Source organism: Natrix helvetica (assembly GCF_964273705.1).
Source record: "Natrix helvetica genome assembly, chromosome: 5".
Taxonomy (NCBI): Eukaryota; Metazoa; Chordata; class Lepidosauria; order Squamata; family Natricidae; genus Natrix; species Natrix helvetica.
In genome coordinates, this window is record NC_138551.1 from 107,743,388 (window position 1) to 107,761,810 (window position 18,423).

At 37.2% G+C, this 18,423-nt stretch overlaps 1 protein-coding gene across 1 annotated transcript in view; it reads right to left on the reverse strand.

Moving 5' to 3' along the window:
• Positions 1-12,854: 12,854 nt before the first annotated feature.
• Positions 12,855-18,423, reverse strand: part of TM9SF3 (transmembrane 9 superfamily member 3) — a 41,698-nt gene continuing 36,129 nt past the window's right edge. The window contains exons 12-15 of the mRNA XM_081954028.1: positions 18,274-18,420; positions 17,939-18,022; positions 16,431-16,507; positions 12,855-14,124 (exon numbers count right to left, since the gene is read on the reverse strand). Of these exons, the coding sequence (XP_081810154.1) occupies positions 14,057-14,124; positions 16,431-16,507; positions 17,939-18,022; positions 18,274-18,420 (376 nt within the window). The 3' untranslated portion in view covers positions 12,855-14,056. The remainder of the gene's footprint in view (positions 14,125-16,430; positions 16,508-17,938; positions 18,023-18,273; positions 18,421-18,423) is intronic.

An 18,423-nucleotide genomic window follows, 5' to 3' on the forward strand; every position in this document is an offset into this window, starting at 1 on the left:
TTTATTACATTTCAAGAAATAACAGGATTTCCCACAATTTTTGAAATTAATAACATTGTTGTGTATTGAAGCGTTCCTAACTTCAGCTAGCCTGCTATTGTCTTGCGAACTCTCCTGCCATTGACTTGCATTGGCCTCCTCTGATTGGCCAAGACGCACCAGCCAGCCGGCGGGAGAATCCAGCCACCTGATTGGACTGTTGCCTGACAGCTCGAATCTAAAAGAGCTATCAGCTGTCATTGCTTTGCTGTTTGCCTGTCTGAGATTTGCCGTACTTCTGAGCTGTTGTCTTTGTGTTAATAAAGGTTGATCTTTCATTGTGTTCAGTTCTGAATAAAGGGATATGATGTGCTGAATAAATGGATGGATGGATGAATGAATGGTGATGAGATTCTGAAAATGCCACCTCGGACAAAATGTTGATTGAGGAATTCTGGGAGTTGGAATCTGCACAACTTTGTTACTGAAGGTTGGGAACACTGAATTAACTGTTACCCTCAATCTTTAAAGACTATGACAATTTGATACTATATCTTAATAGCTGAGGGAAGCCTCCCTCCCCCCCCCCAAGAATGAAATATTTTGAGGAATATTAAAAAAAAGACAGAATATTATATTTCCCTAAATGAGAAACATGTTATTTTAGGAGTGGGAAGCAGACCTGGTCTTTCTTAATAGCCCCAGCAGATATTTTGTGCCTATTAAGAAAGCTTGAGCCAGCCTATTCAGAAACCAGCCCCATTTTCCCTGACCCAAGCAGAAACTGAGGAGGCCAACTTTTAGAAATGCAGATTTGGTAATCCATTCAAGATAGGATATCTTGAAACAAACGCAGAATGGTAGGATTAGAAGCAGCACTCTCACCCCAGATCAGTGGTGGGTTGCCCGGCTGCGTCCACATGGACATGCGTAGCGTGCGCGTGCATGCATCTTACCGCCTCTGTGAGCCTCTGTAATGCTCCAGCTGCTCAGCGGAGCGTCATACAGGCGCTGTATGTGCCGTGTGCGGAAGCACGGAAGTCTTAAAAGACAGGTAAGGAGCTCGGGCAGGCGGGTGAGCCCTCCGGAGCACCGTACCAGAACAGTATCCGGTGTTCTGGTACACCTGTACCGGGGCGTACTGCCTGCAACCCACCACTGCCCCAGATCCGACACAGGACAAATGTCATTAGACACAACAGGAATTGCCCAACTCCCTTTCAGAACACAAGCCACTTCATTGCATGACCCCCACAGCAGTCCAAAACTTCACTTGGGAGGTCAGATAAACAATAAGCCAGAGGCTGATCAGATTGGCTGAGACAAACACCTAGGATTTGCATTTCCTCTTTTGCCTATAGAGCCAACTATGACCCTTACATAACCCCTACGTGACCCCCCATAGGAATCTGACAAGAGCAATAGAATGTTCTTGCACAGGGATAGGAAGCTCAAATACAAAGCCCAAAGAAAGTATTAAAAACCCCTCACTCTCAACTCCATTTTGTCAGCTGCACCAGAGCCACAAACCCTAGTGGTTCTGTTCAACATTAAACCATCTTTCCAATCAGCCTCCATGTTTCCAGTATCTTTCTCCCAACTTGGAACTGAACCAGATGGGTTTTTCTTCCAACGCAGCCATGCTTCAAGACTATCTTCCTTTACATTTTTTATTTAGAAAATATATACAATGACTGAGTTTACAAAAACACCATAAATACATCATTAAAAACAAATTATACACCACTAAAAACAGAAAAGACTAAAATTAAAATGTGAACCATAATCCAAGGAAGTGTAATTATAACTTCCTGTACCACTTATTGAATGAAAAATAACTCTAGAACATAGTATTGACTTGCGGGGCCGGCGCAATGTGCAGTAAATTCACATGGTACAATAGGACTGGGTGGGTGTTAGTAGGATTCACTGGGATAGGGATTCTTTGTCTTTCACTGTGAGTTGTATTGTGTTGGGTGGGGTGCACGGCTCAGCCAATCTCATTGTACACATTGTACTCTGACAATAAAGGATTGAATTGAATTGAATTCCTTTGCAGGTTGTTCCTATTTGAAAGATTTGCACTTACCTTTGGAAAGTTATCCCTTTCCTGCTTGTGTGTGTGTGTGTGAGAGAGAGAGTGATAAAAGAACCACAAGTGTTGCTTTTATAGTACTCCTTCTAGATGCTTTGTTTCAAGTTTTAAGCTGTGGAACCTGCTAATTTTTTAAAAAAATCTGGCTCCACAAAATCTTAAGTATGGTGTTTTTTTCCACCTGTTCCAAGTTAATTTTTTTGAAGGTCTCTCACAGAACCAAGGATCCCACTGGATGGTTTGAAAAACCTTAATGGGTTTCAATTTCTGAGCAGCAATGCATATTCTTAATCTTTACTGCAGATCCTTTCCTATTACTTCTATGTATTTTTGCTATATTCCAGTCATGGGAATCTCTTATCGGATTTATCATGTTTGCCACTCTGTATTAATTGTTCAAGCTCATCTTATTTCTGTGCTGCCCTTTCATTATGTGTGTGTGTGTGTGTGTCTATCTTGTCTAACATCACACAACCTGAACTTTGTAGTATTGTACTTGACAACTAACAGCTATTTAGTATTTTGATTTATTTTTCCTTCTTAAATAATGTTAATAATTTACTAATCACTGCAGACTGGAATATAGAAAGCTCTTTATTCTATTGTGGCATGGATTGATTGATAACTTTTAACATTCCTAAACTGTCAGATAAAAACTGTTTTTGCTGTCCAGGTCAAGACAGGTTAGAAACTGTGTTTAACAGGATGTCTGTAGTATGTCTCCTGATGACAGAGAAAACTTGTTAATTTGGATCTGGTTTGTCCCTTTGTGAATTCCAAACGTTTTCTCATTAACATGCTAAATCTTACCCCTTGCTTATGTAGGAGCCTTTTTGTGCATACTGAAGGCCAAATCTGGCTCTAGACCAGTGCCTTGGTATGTGTATTTTTGTTGCAAAACTGCAAAATTACTTTCTTCATTCTGACCCCTTTGCTCCCCACAATCAAGGCCTTGGATATTAGCTGCCAATGTTCTGATTTTTTCAAACATCTATTTTTGTTCTGTGTAAGTTTTTATATGAAATCCCTTCATTTCTGCTCCATACAAGATTTATATTTTGACTAAGCATATTCTTATTAGTCCTTGTATGCATGCCAGCAGTTCAGAATTAGGTAACTTAAACCATGATCCCCAGTGTAAAATCCCCTACCTTCACCATATATGGTCGCTTAGTTGATGAATGTGAACATGTGAAAGGAGGTGAAATTAATACTGCTTTGCCACAATGTTTCATATAAGGCACATTATTGGCAGTTTTGCATTCATACTTTTCTAGTATTTCTAGCCATTGTTACATGCTTGCATAGCAGCTGGAGCTAGGGAGGAGGGGAACAGACATGTAAAAGATTCAAGTCAGGTATTCCATTTTAAAAAGCTAAATGAAAAAAAAAGCTGGAATTGGTCTGAGCTTTAGGAACATTTGCAAAAGTCAAAAAAGTCAAGATGGTAACTTTCTACATGATTAAAGCCCTACTTTTTATGTGCCTCACGTTACATTTAAGAAGGTAGGGCTTGCAGCCCCTATTTTGACTTTTTTTACACTCCCCTCCCCCATGACTGTCACTGACCAGCTGTTTTGGGACCATTTGCCAATCCTATTGCAGAATAACCTAGTGAGTAGGCAGTTTTCATGAACAGGAATGAACTTAGCAACTTTTGCATTTACCTTCATGGACAAGCAGTTTTGTTGTTTCCAGTGTTGCCTTGAGACAAGAGAGAAATCATGACACTGAAGGATACCTAGAGGCCTGTTCCTGCTGGTGCTTGCTTTCTTGAGGGAAAACCATTTGGATGAGGTGGTCCAAACCTTTGGGAAAGTAGCTGCAATGGTGAGGCCAAGGTAGCAGGCAGGCATGTGCACGGCAGGCATGTACATGGATGGCCCTCCTGGAAGAGTGCCTTCTGACATGACTGCAGAGCGGGAAAGGCCTATCCCAGCTTTTTCCAAACCGTGGGAGGTCTGTGCAGCTGTCCAATAATTTTTTAATTTCAGCCACATGAATGACAGCAGGGCAGATATTCCCATGGGGAAGGAAGGAAGAAGGGAGCCTGGAAGATATCAACACGGCCAACTGCAGCCTTTTGAGAAGCTTAGCTCAGCAATCCCCAACTTTTCTGGCACAGGGACCAGTTTGTGGAAGACAAGTTTTCCACAGATTGGGGGTGGGGGGTGGGGAGGATGGTTTCAAGTGCAACTTAGATTGCTTGCTCGCCTGCTACTTGTGTGGCTGGATTCCCATTCTTATCTGGAACGACAATGATGATATTTATAGGGTATTATTAACTACATCACTGTTTGGTTTGGTGGCAGCAGTGCCTCAGATAGAAAGTCCATACAGAGAGTGGTAAGGACAACCAAGAAAATTAAAGGAAACTCGCTTCCTATTATTCGGGATAGTGCCTATAAGCACTATGTGCTTAGAACTCAAAGCATTGTTTGAGACCCCAGATACCCACTTTATGGTATGTTTCTATTGCTCCGCTCTGGGAGGAGGTTTTGAAGAATTTCTAGCAGGACTATCAGATTCTATAATAGCTTTGTTCCCTATGCCATTCATCTGGTAAACTTCCAAGATTCGTTTTTCTCACCATGTACATCTATACATCAGAACTAGACTGTTGTTTCTCTGTGTCATATAATATATGCAGGTCTATGCATAATTTTGTATTTATTTAATCATATTTATGTAGCATATATTAAAGGTGGTGACTTTTTTAGAGCTGTATGCAATGAAATTTCATTTTAATGTATGCCAATTAGTATACATTCAAAGTGACAATAAGGTTATTATAAGTCAAGTCTAAGACTAAGCTGGGGACCCCTTATAGAAATAGTATGGGTGCACAGGGCATTTAGACAAAACAGTGCTATTCAACCTATAAACTGCTGGGAGGGGGAGGGGAATTCCTCTGGATTTAGAGTATTACACCATCTCCTCAGTCCTGTGTTATTGCTATCTCTGTACTATGCATAAAAGCATAGCAAAATTTTACTTTGCTGTCTTTTTTCTGTAGTGCCCAGTTCATATGAGGCTATGGAAAATACCATGGTTTGAACAAGTTGCATTTTTACAGACCTTTTGTTACTCTCTGTGACTTTCACTGCCTTCTCTTCATATCCAATGGTTTAAAACAGGGAATCTAATTTTAATAATATATTCCTGTCTGAGGGATAATTACATTTCCCCATGCCTCCTATTTCTTTAGGTTCATGTCTACTCACTTTATGACTAATAATCAAAGCTGTATATGAAGGTAGCAATTGTACTGTTAACCTGGCTGAGGTGACATATGTTGAATGAGCCCATTTCAATGGACACAAGGATCGAGACAAAAGTTGAATGCAAGAGATAAAAATGGAAGAAGGCTGCTACCTAAAATGAAGCTACACTTGTCTATTAATAGGAATAAGACCATGCTAGGAAGTGGTACCTACAAAGATAAATAAGTCACCTGCTTACATTTTTTACAACTTTTACAAGCCTAGTTAATAGCAGCATTATTTAAATTTGTTGTGCAGGGTTTCTTTAATTATTGTTTAACTACATGATTTCTAACATTATTGTCAAGCAATGAAATGTATCATTTTACAAAAGCATTACAGGTAGTCCTTTACTTACTTATGGTCCTGTTACAACCATAACAGAGCAAGAATTCCAGCTGAAAGTTCTGCGGTTAAGTAGGTCATCATGTGACTCTGCCCAACTTCATGACCTTTTTGTGATAGTCATTAATCAAAGCTATTGTCTGCAATGGGTGTTTTTTGCTGAAAACTGGAAGTAAACACTGGATTCCAGAAAAAAAAAAAAAAACCACCCCCAAAGTAAATTTCAGTCAGGTGATACTACCAACAACTGTTAAATGCAGGCTATCTGCTGAGCGCCCAAAATGGTATCACATGTCTGGGGGGAGGGGGGAGTGGCCGTCAGAACTTTTAGTCCAAGTCATACGCCTTTTGATAGGACCATTGTAATTTGAAACTGCTGCCAAGCCATCCATCTTATGTCAAAGTCTATCTCTAATTGGCTTACTTAAACACACAATTCCATTTTCATTTACTCAGTATACAAGAATAAGGCTCAAGATACACTTGATAGTTGTACTCCTAAAAGAATCAGGAATTGATTTTGGAAAATCATTTCAAATTCTGAACCAATGCATTCAAGGGTAATAAATTCTTTTAAGCAAAATGAATGGATGACTTGAAAGAACATGGGGGTACAAAAAAAGTGATGGGGACATTTGGAGAGCAAAGAATAAAATCATATATCTTGACTTATAGCAGTTCATTTAGTGACCAAAGTTACAACAGCACTGAAAAAAGTGATTTATGACTTTTCATACTTATGTTTGTTGTACATAATGTCCCATACCCATGGTCACATGATCACAATTCAGATGCTTAGCAACTGACTCATGACAGTTGCAGTGTCCTCTGGTCATGTTATTACCTTTGGCAACCTTCTGACAAACAAAGCCAAAGAAGGAAGCAGATTCACTTAAACAACTGTGTTACTAATTTTGGGCTCAATTGTGATTGTAAGTTGAAGACTACCTTCAGTACAGTTGATTATCTACTTAGAAAAAGGTCAATTTTGAACATGAGACCTAAGCATGCATCTTTCCATAATTGTATGTGGTAAAGGAAAGAACAAAAAAAAACATAATTTATGTATAATGAAAAATGAAGAACAAGGGAAGCATACAACCACAATGTGAGATTTTGATGCTATTTAAGAGTTAAGATGGAACTGGGGAAAGAAGGGAAAGAAAGAAATGAGAACAGAAGGATGCAAAAGTATGAATTTTGTATGAAAAAGTATTTTATTCTAATACACTGAATGGAAAATTTGGAAGGAAAGAGGATGTGGAAAGTGCTTGAAACAGAAATCTTTCTTGTAATAGGAAGTAGGAAAAATACGTTAGGTAAAATGAAATGAAAAAGCTGTGGATGAGAAAGAAAAAATGATAAAAGAACGACTGATTCAAAGAGTATAAAGTATTGTATAATGTGTAGAGCTTCAATGAAAATAATCAATGTTTCCATTGTTTTACAATGTCATGGAGACATGTATCAGGAATACCGTACTTGTAAGTTGTTATAGGTATGTTTACATGTGCTGCAGTTTCGTATGCAGGTGAAGTCATGTTGGTGAGAACCTGTATCATCTGCAGTGAATTTAAGACAGAATATATGATGCAAAAAGGAAAATATATGAAAGACCAACAGTTTGATAGAGAAAATGCAATGAATATAAATGGTAGAAAGTGAAGTAAATAAATGGATGGATGTATTTTGATGGAATCTTTATTAAACTTGGGGAAAGAGAAACATTTTAAAATATGCAATTACTGGTGAAAAGATAAATTGTTGCAAAAAATGAATGGAAAAATATGGTTTTGATCACCTTGTTATATATAAATGAAAATTAATGTATCAGGAAATACTTCAAAATTGAATACAATGGGAATAGATAAACTTAAAAAGTCTATTTTATAAAATTGGCAATATTAGGGTTAAGAATAAATGGTACAAAAGAATATAGACTGACCACATCTGTGACCAGTATGAAAGAAACATGTTGTGATGATTTCTTCATGTAGAGAGACTATCAAATTTCAAAACAAAGATAGATAGAGATATATAGATATAGATAAAATGAACTGGTTGAAAGAATAAAGTGATGATTGGATGAAACTGATGAGATCTGCAGATAGAGAGATGAGAATTTTAAAAATATATAATGTTGAATAAACAAAGAATGCTTGCACAGAATGTATAGTAAGATATAGTAAATCGGCTTGACAAATATGTACAGATGTTTGTTCATTTATTGTTTTGTGCACTAAAGTAATAGGGTTGGAATATTTTCAAACTTGTTAGCTTTAATTCTTCTAATGCTGTTTTTATCAATGCACATTTAATGCAAAAAAAATGCTTTTACATTTTTTCCACTATTAAGTCATTCAAGAAATACACGTAATGAAAGGCCTTCTTTCAAAAATATGCAAAAGCACATTTTATTAATTATCAAGTGTCAAGAATTAATTTAAATGTGGGCCATAATTTGGATCTTTTTGACATAATCATAATGTCTAAAGACAAAAGAATGGGCAACACTATAAAATAGTATCCCAATTACAAATCATAGTAATCCCACAAGTTAATTCCCAGCAATAACTTGTAGGTGAAAGCTTTTAAAACCCAAATTACTTGGGATTACAGTATATACTGTGGTATCTTTTATAATAGCATTGCTAATAGTATAATATAAATAGTAATATTGAAGGTATTGGAAGGATTCAAGGCTTTGAAAATGATGAAGGCAGCATCATGCTGAAGCTCCACCCCTTTTGTACCCGCATATATCATGGTATAGAAAATAGATGGAATGTATTGTGTTTGTCACGTGCCCTTTGGCAGATGACTTTTAAAGATTAATAGCATGGTTATGCCATAATGCCATCCCCACTCCTTCAAAGACATCTAGTTTACCATGATCCTCACAGAAAGTGGCCAACAGAGATCAGTCTGTGCAGTCTTTTTGGATAAAGGAATCATGAGAATAAGTAGACTTTAGGAATGGAGATTTTTGAAGTCAGCTCATGAGTTGAGTGGCTGAGAATTGCAGGAATTCAACCAAGCATACAGCCTAATATAGACACAAAGTTCAGCTGAGCCTCGTTCCTTAACCACTTTTGGATGTCATTGTGTTGTAATTATTTCTACATTACAAAGAAATAGGAGAGAAAAAGAGTTTTAAGAATTAAAATATTTTTTGACGAAAAGCTTAACCAGGAACAGATGTAAGAAAGTTTTAAAAAATGATAAAAAGGGGACAGTTATTTTGAAATATTTTTTGTTAAATACTTTTGAATAAACTAGAATTAATTTAGACAAATGAACCAGGTCTTTTTGGAAATGTTTTTTGTTTATTATTAAAGGGAACAGGCCATTGGCAGATTTTACAAAACAGAAGTTTTGTAAAGGGTAATATGAGTCAGATTGAGATATTGGCTGTAACTATGGGGATATGGATTGTGATGCTCACTGTAATTATAGTGTGCCATTAGGGATGAAAATATTAAAGAAAAAAAGCTTGAAAAAGAAGGAAAGGAAAGAGAGAAGCTTGCCTTTTCTCTCTCTCCCTTGCTCAAGATAATTTTCTTTTTGAATTAAATATAATGACAACCAGAAGAGTAGCAAGAATGGAGGGGAAGGAATTATTGTTAAAACAATCAGCAAAAAAAAAAAAAAAAAAGGAATTAACACCAGATTTGCTTCCATAGTTGTTTAAGGATTTGGGTAATAAATTGAGGGATTTTGAAAAAAATATTTGTAAAGATGATAGTGGAGATGAAAGAGGAAGTTAAGAGGAAAGCTCTGAAAACAAGTGTTTGGAGAGGTAAAACAAGTTAATGAGAAAGTAAAATTTTTAGAGAGTATGACAGGTAGAGTTGAAAAAAGAACTAGATAATTTAGTTCTAATGGAATTGAGAGAGAATGAATTAGTTTGAGACTTAGAGCAATCGCAAAGGATTCTGATGAAGACATTACAGAAAAGTTCATTAAAGCCTCAAGCCTTAGAATTTGGGGGGATTGGAAAGAAGAGGATACAGAAAATTGATGAAGTATTTAGAATAAATTCCAGATTTATGAGAACACAAAAAGTTCCACAGGGTGTTTTGATGCACTTTGTCAAGGAGAAAAATGGTCAAGTTTTACAACAGTGTTTTAATATAAGATGGAAGATTGATAATACACAGATAATTGTTCTTTAAAAAATATTATTAAAGTTTTGCATGAAAGAAAAGAGTTTGGATTTAATTTTTTTGGCTGAGACTTTAAAGCAGAAAAAGACATCATTCCATGGGTCAAATTGTGAGGTGTAAACTTTACTTTTAAGCAGCAGAGGTCTTAACTGAATTTTGTTCAGAAGGCAAGGCAATTTCTAGAAAATTTCAAAGAGGAATTGGACGAGATCCAAACAGAGGTATCAGGGGAGACTACAGGTAGTACTTGACTTACAACAGTTCATTTGGTGACTGTTTGAAGTAATGAAGGCAATGAAAAAAGTGACTGATGGCCATTTTTCAGACGACCGTTGCAGCATCCCTTTACTTTAATTTAATTTATATACCGCGCCCTCTCCCAGAAGGGACTCGGGGCGGTGTATATCCCCATAATCATGTGTGCAAAATTTAGATGCTTGGTAACTGACTCCCATTTATGATGGTTGAGTATCTAGAGACCTTTTGCCACCTTCTGACAATCAAAGTCAATGGGGCACCCAGATTTACTTAACAATTTTGTTATTAATTTAACAATTGTTCTGATTCACTTAAAACTCTGGCAGAAAAGTAAAATGGGGCAAAATATACTTAAGAAATGTCTTATTTAACAACAGAAATTTTAGGCTCAATTGTGGTTGTAAGTCGAGGACTAACTGTACAGAAAAAGTCCAATAGTTATATCAAGAAACTGAAAGGGATGATACTGAACTAAGTGCTACAGTATCAATTTTTAATATGTTTTGCTTGATAATGGATTATAAATACTTAGCATGGAATATAAATGGAGCAAATGTATCTCAAATGTGTAATGGAATGTGGAACCTTGGGGAAGGGGAGATGCTGTCCAAGAAACAATCATAAAAAGAAGCAGGGACACACACACACACAAACATCAGAGAAAGAATCTTAGAAAGGGTTCGCCCTAATGCATCAAGCAATTGAAAGAGGTAGCAGGAAGTTTTATACTTTCAGATTTGCAAGATTCATGTCAGCCCTTCTAAGTATATCAAACAGGAAACAAGATTAGATGAGCTAAATCTACTATAAGACTATCTTAACACAATCTAGTCACCTAGATGAAATGGGCAGTGTAGAAATTGGCCAAATAAAATGAATGGTAAATTTGTTGCAGTGGATGAAAATTAATTCGCAAAGGCTAAGATACTGATATTGGAAATTTATGCCCCAAATGAAGAAAAAGTATTTTTTTTATAAAGAAGATTGATTTTTTTCTACTGATTGATGAGGGAACCAGAATGAAGTCATCTCTCCACAACTGGACAGAATTTCTGAGAAAAATATTAAAATCACTCAAGGCAATTTACCAAAAGTTTTGTTTGATCTGATGGACAATTTAGGACTCATTGATACAGGGAGACAGAAAAATGGTAATACAACAGTGTATACTTGCTTTCCTGAAAGAGATACTTATTTCAAGAGTAGAGGTGATTTGGATTTCAAAGAATTTGACCACTAAGATTTCCAAAGTAGAAATATTACCAATATTTTTCAGTCATAATCCTGTGAGTTTGATGTATAAAAGAAAATTAATTCTTTCAGATGGAGACTGAATGCAATGTTGTTACATCAAGAAGCAATAGTGGAGGATTATAAAAAGATTTTTTGAAAATAATTTAGGTAAAGGCACTGGTTTAAGAATGGTCTCAGATGCCAATAAATCTTTTATTGAAAGTTATTTTATACAAAATACTAATGTACTACAAGCTATTCTGGATGAAATAAAAAGAAGTAAAAAATCTCCAGAGAACATAAAACATTTCTCAATAAATTAAGCTAGTACAACAGCTATTATATTTATTAAGAAAAAATGGAAATAAAAATGAATTATAAAAAGTTTAAAAATGAATTTGCAAATAAACCAGGGAAGTGGTTAGCATATAAAATACAAAAAGAAAATGATGTTGAAATTATAATAAAGATACTGTATTAATAGACAGTATGGCAATACAAAAACATTCCATCAATATTATTCCAATTTATACAAGGAAATGCCATTTCATCAGAGAAAATAGATAAATATCTAAAGTAACAAACTTTATAGAGGATTACCAAGGAACAGGGATAGAGTATGAAGGATCTACAACAAAAGGGAAACTTCTAAAGCAATAAAAAGGAATTAAGATAGATTAAATTAAGAAAGGTACCTGAACCAGGTGGATTATCAGGTTCTTGTTAGAATGTTTTGAGAATGAATTTTACAACCTTTCAAAACAAGATGAATTCTATCTTCTAGGGAGGAAAGATGTCAAAGAGTTGAATACAGAGTAAGCTGCAGTTATTTCAATAGAGAAAAGGAGATCGAACTCCGTATCATATAAAACAGTAAATCTTATTTTAGGAATACTGTAAAATATTATAATATTTATCCCGCGCCCTGTTTGAAACTAAGTAAAAGCTTATAAGGTAATTCTAAAATGTAATTATAACATTTTATATAACAACCTGCTGCAATTCATTTACTGTAAATTGTATTTATTTCTCTTGCACAATTATTTTCCAATGTGAAAAGTCTTCAAGTGAGCTCATCTCAGGAAAATAGTTTAATACCACACACACACGCAACCAATTAGGATTAACAAATGCCCCTCATAAGAAATTGTTGCTTGAAATAATCTGCATTATTTAGCTTCAAACTTTGCCTTGAAGATACATGCTAAATGTTTACCTCAAAGTTCCTTTAAAAACAAGGATTTCCTTATTGCAGCTTAATCTTCAGGAATTTTGGGAAAGTTTTATCTTTATTTTGTTGGTTCTTGCTTTTCACTTACAACATCTGCATACTTATGGAAAACGCCTCCTCCTTGACCAGGCAAATTCTTTTTAGATGAATAAAGCACACTAGGGAGTAGCCCAATGCAACTTGGGGTATCTGAAGAATATATATGAACTTTTTCAGAATTGTTTTTCCAAGGAATGATGAACTAATCATCTTTTAATTTAAAATATATCTATTTTTCACCATCAAAAAGTTTGTCTGAAAAGTTTATTTGAAACTTTCTGAACACTTAAAGCAACATTGCTTTAGATATTATGAAAGTGTCCAGAGAGAACTAAACAAAATCAAACTCTTATAAATTACAAGATTTTTGCTTTTGAAAGAGCTTAAGTAAACAGAAAACATGAAATACGTACTGCAAGGAAATCCCCAACATTTCATGCAAGAGCAGGCAAGATGTAAAAAGCCACCTAAATTCACATATTTATACACTGAATCATCAGGAAAAAAGTATTCTTTAGTAAATCTGTACATCCAAATACACTTGGGAGCTACATCTAAGTTACATCATTTAATGTTTCATACACTTGTTACCCTTTTAAATCATCAAGTAAACATTCCAAACTGGGGGTGGGCTGGTGAAAAGAAAGAAAGAGAGGGAGGGAGGGAAGAAGGAAGGAAGGAAGGAATCACTGTAGACATTCATTTAGTTTTTAAATCTAAACCTCCATGTATTGAGTGCTTCATCTTCATATATTTTGCTTCCTGACATTTAAAAATTGCAGTGCAGAAAACTCCACCTTTATTATTAGTTACATTTCTTTGGATGGGTTTCAGGTATACTGTAGTTCAATATACTTTTTGTAATGAACAAATGGAAACTTGGTCCTATTAAACTGAGAATGCATGCAAATATTTGACTTTTTTAAAAAACAAAACAAATGCATGTATATTTTATAATAGGTAACATTGCAAATTATTCAGGTAGCACCCGTGTTTCTTCACCCTATCAAATAACACTAAAGTTGAAGGGAAGAAATCTTTCCAGAAGAGTTATTTTTTGTACCAATAACTTACTAGAAACCTCTAAGAACCATCTGTTTCACTTTCCTTTAGAACTGAATGGAACAAATAGTTAAATACAGTTTGTCCTCTTCACTGAAGAGAGCTAGTCTATTCATCTTTATGAGCTAATTTTGGGAAGATAAGCATGTACTGTGGAAATGCCTACTGAATATAATCCACACATTTGCTGAGAACATTTGGAAAAAGTCAGTAAGAACCTAGGATCAATGAAAACGGATGTTGCTTTAAATGATCCACAAGAAAGAGACCCACAGAGTGCCCAGTGCCACGCACACAATTTTTCCTGCGCTTTTTGGTGTGCAAGTTATATACTCTTTTCCCACCCCACACCCTAAAATGTTAACTGTTCCAGTTTTCAGTTCTTTTAGTCAATTTTCACATTCGTGTAGATTTTTCGAACAAAGGCACTTGTTCCCATATAGCCAATTGCTCCTGCAAAAAATAAAAAATATAAATATAAATATATATATATATATATATATAATTTGTATTTTTAATTTATATATAATAAAACTTTGACATATTTTCTAGAGTAACTTTTAAAAGCAGGGTTCACTATTGAGTGAACTATAAATAGGACAACTGAACAACAACAAAAAAGATGATGTGCAATCTTTTAAATTTCAACAAGATGATCTACCATTCAGCTAACCTATTAGTACTGTTTTGTTGTATTCTGTATTCAGCCTGGACTGAGAATTTCTGCTAATTTGACACATTATGCTCAATCTTATATTATGCATGCTGCTACATACAAATATGTGCCTCTTCAAATGTATGGAAACACTGCATTTAAAAATGTAATTAAATCGGAATTGGTACCGTTTCCCCCCAAAAATAAGACAAGGTCTTATTTTCTTTTGACCCCCAAAATAAGCACTTGGCCTTATTTTCGGGGAGGTCTTGTTATTTTTGAGGTGCAGGAGGCCCTTTAACCTTGGCCAGCGGATCCGCTGATCCAGAGTGGGCTGCAAGTTCTGTCTCTGTTTCTGGCACACTCTTGCCAGCCCTAGTATCGCTGGGCCTGCCACTCTTTTTGCGGCTGCCATTAAGAAAAGGGGCACAGTAGCTAGGGTTTGTGGGAGCGGCCTCCGTGAGGCTGTTCCGCATGGATGGTAGGTGCATGTGGGACGTGTGGGGCATGTTCCCCCCTTCCTCCCAAGAAATGGCAGGGACCAGCTGCGCATGCGTTTAAATATTTTTGGGGAGGGCTTATTTCGGGGGATGGCTTATTTTAGTGCATGCGCTCAAAAGCCCGACTGGTCTTATTATCCGGGAAGGTCTTATTTTCGGGAAAACAGGGTAGGAACTTTGAACTCTCATATGGCAAATATATTCAGATCCCATTTCTCTTAAGCAGTAGCTTTTCTGCAGCTTTTATTTCTTTATATATGAAAGATTCTATGTTATACCAGGTAAGTGACATAATTGGTTACACATAGCATGCACAGTTGCAAAAATACTTGCAGAACCTAACAGTGATTAACAGAATCAAACTGGGAGGGGGCATTTAACCTACCAATTCCAATTCTGTGCTCAGTGCAGCATTCTAAATTAAAGCATCTCAACAGAAGAGTCTCCAACTCCTGAACACATCTAGTGCTCCTATAAACTGTATTTTTAAAGAACCAGTGTAGCTCACAGAACAGCAATATCACATGGGCCATGCTTGGGATCCCTAGAACTGTTGTATCTATGTTTTGAAAATAATTGAAACATTCTGCTGGCGCTCAAAGATATGCTTATTTATGTCCACAATTGCAGAATTCAAGATATACTGTACCGCTTTTTAAACTACCACAATGTTTGCTTCTGTATTTTGAGAAAAAGCTCAGGGCTCAACAAGGGGAAATATCTGCCAGTGTTTTGCTGAGCAAAGTCATGTTATGTAACCTATCCCAAGAGTCTATGGAAAGTAAAGCAAAGGAAGAATCATCTAGGAAATTTTATATTAGGCCAGAAAAAAGCAGTTCAAGAAGCAATCAGTTCAGATACTTCCAGCTCGCAGAGATCATACATACGGTAGGTTTTTTTTAATGGCTTCCTTCATTTTTCTCTTACTTGTCTACCACATTTCCCCCCCCCCTTCTACTTTCTAACCTCTTCTGGTTTATTTTTGCTCATTGAACTGGGGGATAGAGGTAAACAGATACATATTAATTGGCTTGTTTTCTCTTCCCCCACCTTCCATTTACACTCCAACCCTTATTTCCTCTTGTCTGATCATCCTGTTTATCTTTCTACAAATATGTTATTATGTGAAGCCACACAAATACAGAGATATTTCTAAGGAAAGCTGGAAGAAGGTAGAAATAAATATCTGTGACTAGGTAATAAGAGAATTGTATAAGAAAGTGTTTGAGCTTACAGTTGAGAGAACAATTGGTTTTGCAGTTGGATGACTTAATTTATATGCAATTAATTCTAAATCTAATAATTCATTTCATTTCTGGCCTTGCCCCTGCTTATTTTTGAGAGCATCCCTATCATTCAAATACCTGTGCTATCCTCAGCATGTGCTTCCACTTTAAACTTTATGCCTAAAAATGAATTCCTATAAAGATATATATAACTTGCTATTACTTATGTAACAATATATCTATTGAAATCAAATAATTTTATAGCTGACAATTCTTTAATATATTCAGAAAACTAAGAATATATTTGCAAAAATATATTAAGTAGTTTAAAAGGACACAATTTGAGAACTAAAATTTTTGAAACCATTATGATCTTACCACACATTATTCCTAGGGCTGTGCTAAATACTGCCATATAACCAAAGTAAAAAGATGTCTGAAACAAACCATACATCCTGGAGAAAAAAACAGAAGATAAAATAAATTTTAATATTCCCGAAATTATGAATGACAAAGTACCGTGTTTCCCCGAAAATACGACCTGCCCTGAAACTAAGGCCTTGTCACATTTTTCTGGTGGGCAAAAATATAAGCCCTCCCCCGCAAATAAGCCCTCTGGACAACCCCCCACCTCCAGCCACGCAGAGCGCCACTCACCAACCTAGTGGTATCCCGAAGGTGCCAAGCTGCGGGAACCGGGGGAGGAGGAAAGGTGATCACGTTGCTTGGCGCCTTCGGGATACCCTAGGTTGGTGAGCGCGCTGTGCCCAGCTGAAGAGGGGGGTGGTTGCCAGGCGGCTGCTTTCTTGCGAGCGGGCTCCCAAAGAGCTGGGTACAGCCTCAGGGCGAACAGCTGTGTTGCGCTGTCGCAACAGCACACCACAACAGCCACGAAGAGACCACGCTCACGAGCAGCCACCGGACAAACACCCTTTCCAGCCGGGCACAGTGCCACTCACTACCTAGAGGTATCGCCAAGCCACATGAGCACCTGTTCGCCGCCGCCCAGCTCTCGCAGCTTGGCACCTTCAAAATGCCAGTGAATGGTGCTCTGCACGGCTAGAGAGCGGGGTTACAAGAGCGGCTATTCCGCTCGCGCGCCTCCCAGCCTCACGATGCCCTGACCCAGCTCTCCCTGCAGAGCCAGAGCACCTCCGCTGCCACCATCCGAGCATGGCTTTTTTGGCGGCTTCCAAACCGAGTTTTCCTGCAGTGGCCCCTCTGCTCGTACACTCTATGGTTCTATGCTCTGGGAGTATGCTCTGCTAGCAGCCAACTCACAACCATAGAGCATACACCCAGAGCGGCCACTGCCGGAAGACTCAGTTTGGAAGCCACCGAGAAAGCCATGCTGGGATGGCGGCGCTGGCGGTGCTTTGGCTCTGCGGGGAGAGCTTGGCCAGGGCATCGTGAGGCTGAGAGGCGCGCGAGCAAGAGCGGAACAGCCACTCATGCAATACCCCTCTCCAGCCGTGCAGAGTGCCTTTCACTGGCATTTCGAAGGCGCCAAGCCGTGAGAGCCGGGCGGCGGCAAACAGGTGCTCACACGGCTTGGCGATACCCCTAGGTCAGTGAATAGTGCTATGCCGGCTGGAAAGGGGTTTGCCGGGTGACTGCTCCTGAGTGTAGTTGCTTCATGGCTGCTGTATTGCGCTGCTATGACAGCACAACACAGCCGTACGCCCTTGAGGCTGTGCCCGGCTCTTTGGGTGCCCACTCGCAAGAGAGCAGCCGCCCGGCAACCCCAAAACAATAAGCTGTCCCCTGATAATAAGGCCCAAGCCATATTTTGTGTGTAAAAAAAAATAAGACCTTGTCTTATTTTCGGAGAAACACGGTAGCCATTGTGTTATTTTAAGATAGATGTAAAATGTTAGAATACGTACTTTGTCTTGAAAAAGTAATAATAAAAGGAATACATATAAACATAGATTGCAGTTGAAGCAGCAGAGAGAAAACTCGTCCATTGCCTGAAAAACATAAATCAAGAATATAGTAATAATATATAACAATTACATAAAATGTTCCATGACAAAACTTCTAATACATATGAATTCAAATGTAATTAACTATTCTGAGTTTCATAAAAAAGTAAAGGTAAATATTTTACAAATGTTGTAATATAAAAACTCTTGTGTTTTTGTTCAGTCTCTTTTACAATCTAAAAGAGACCCACCCTTGCTCTTTAATGGTTAAAACTAAATAAACATATTGTACTTACCACCTATAGTCCTCTGCATTCAATAAAAAGTATGTACACACAATTGTCACACAAACAGTTACAATGCAAAGGATGACCAAAACTAACATCATGAAGCCATAGACGTAATAGATTTTGTAAGCCCAGAAGGAGGTGAAGATAAAATACCTA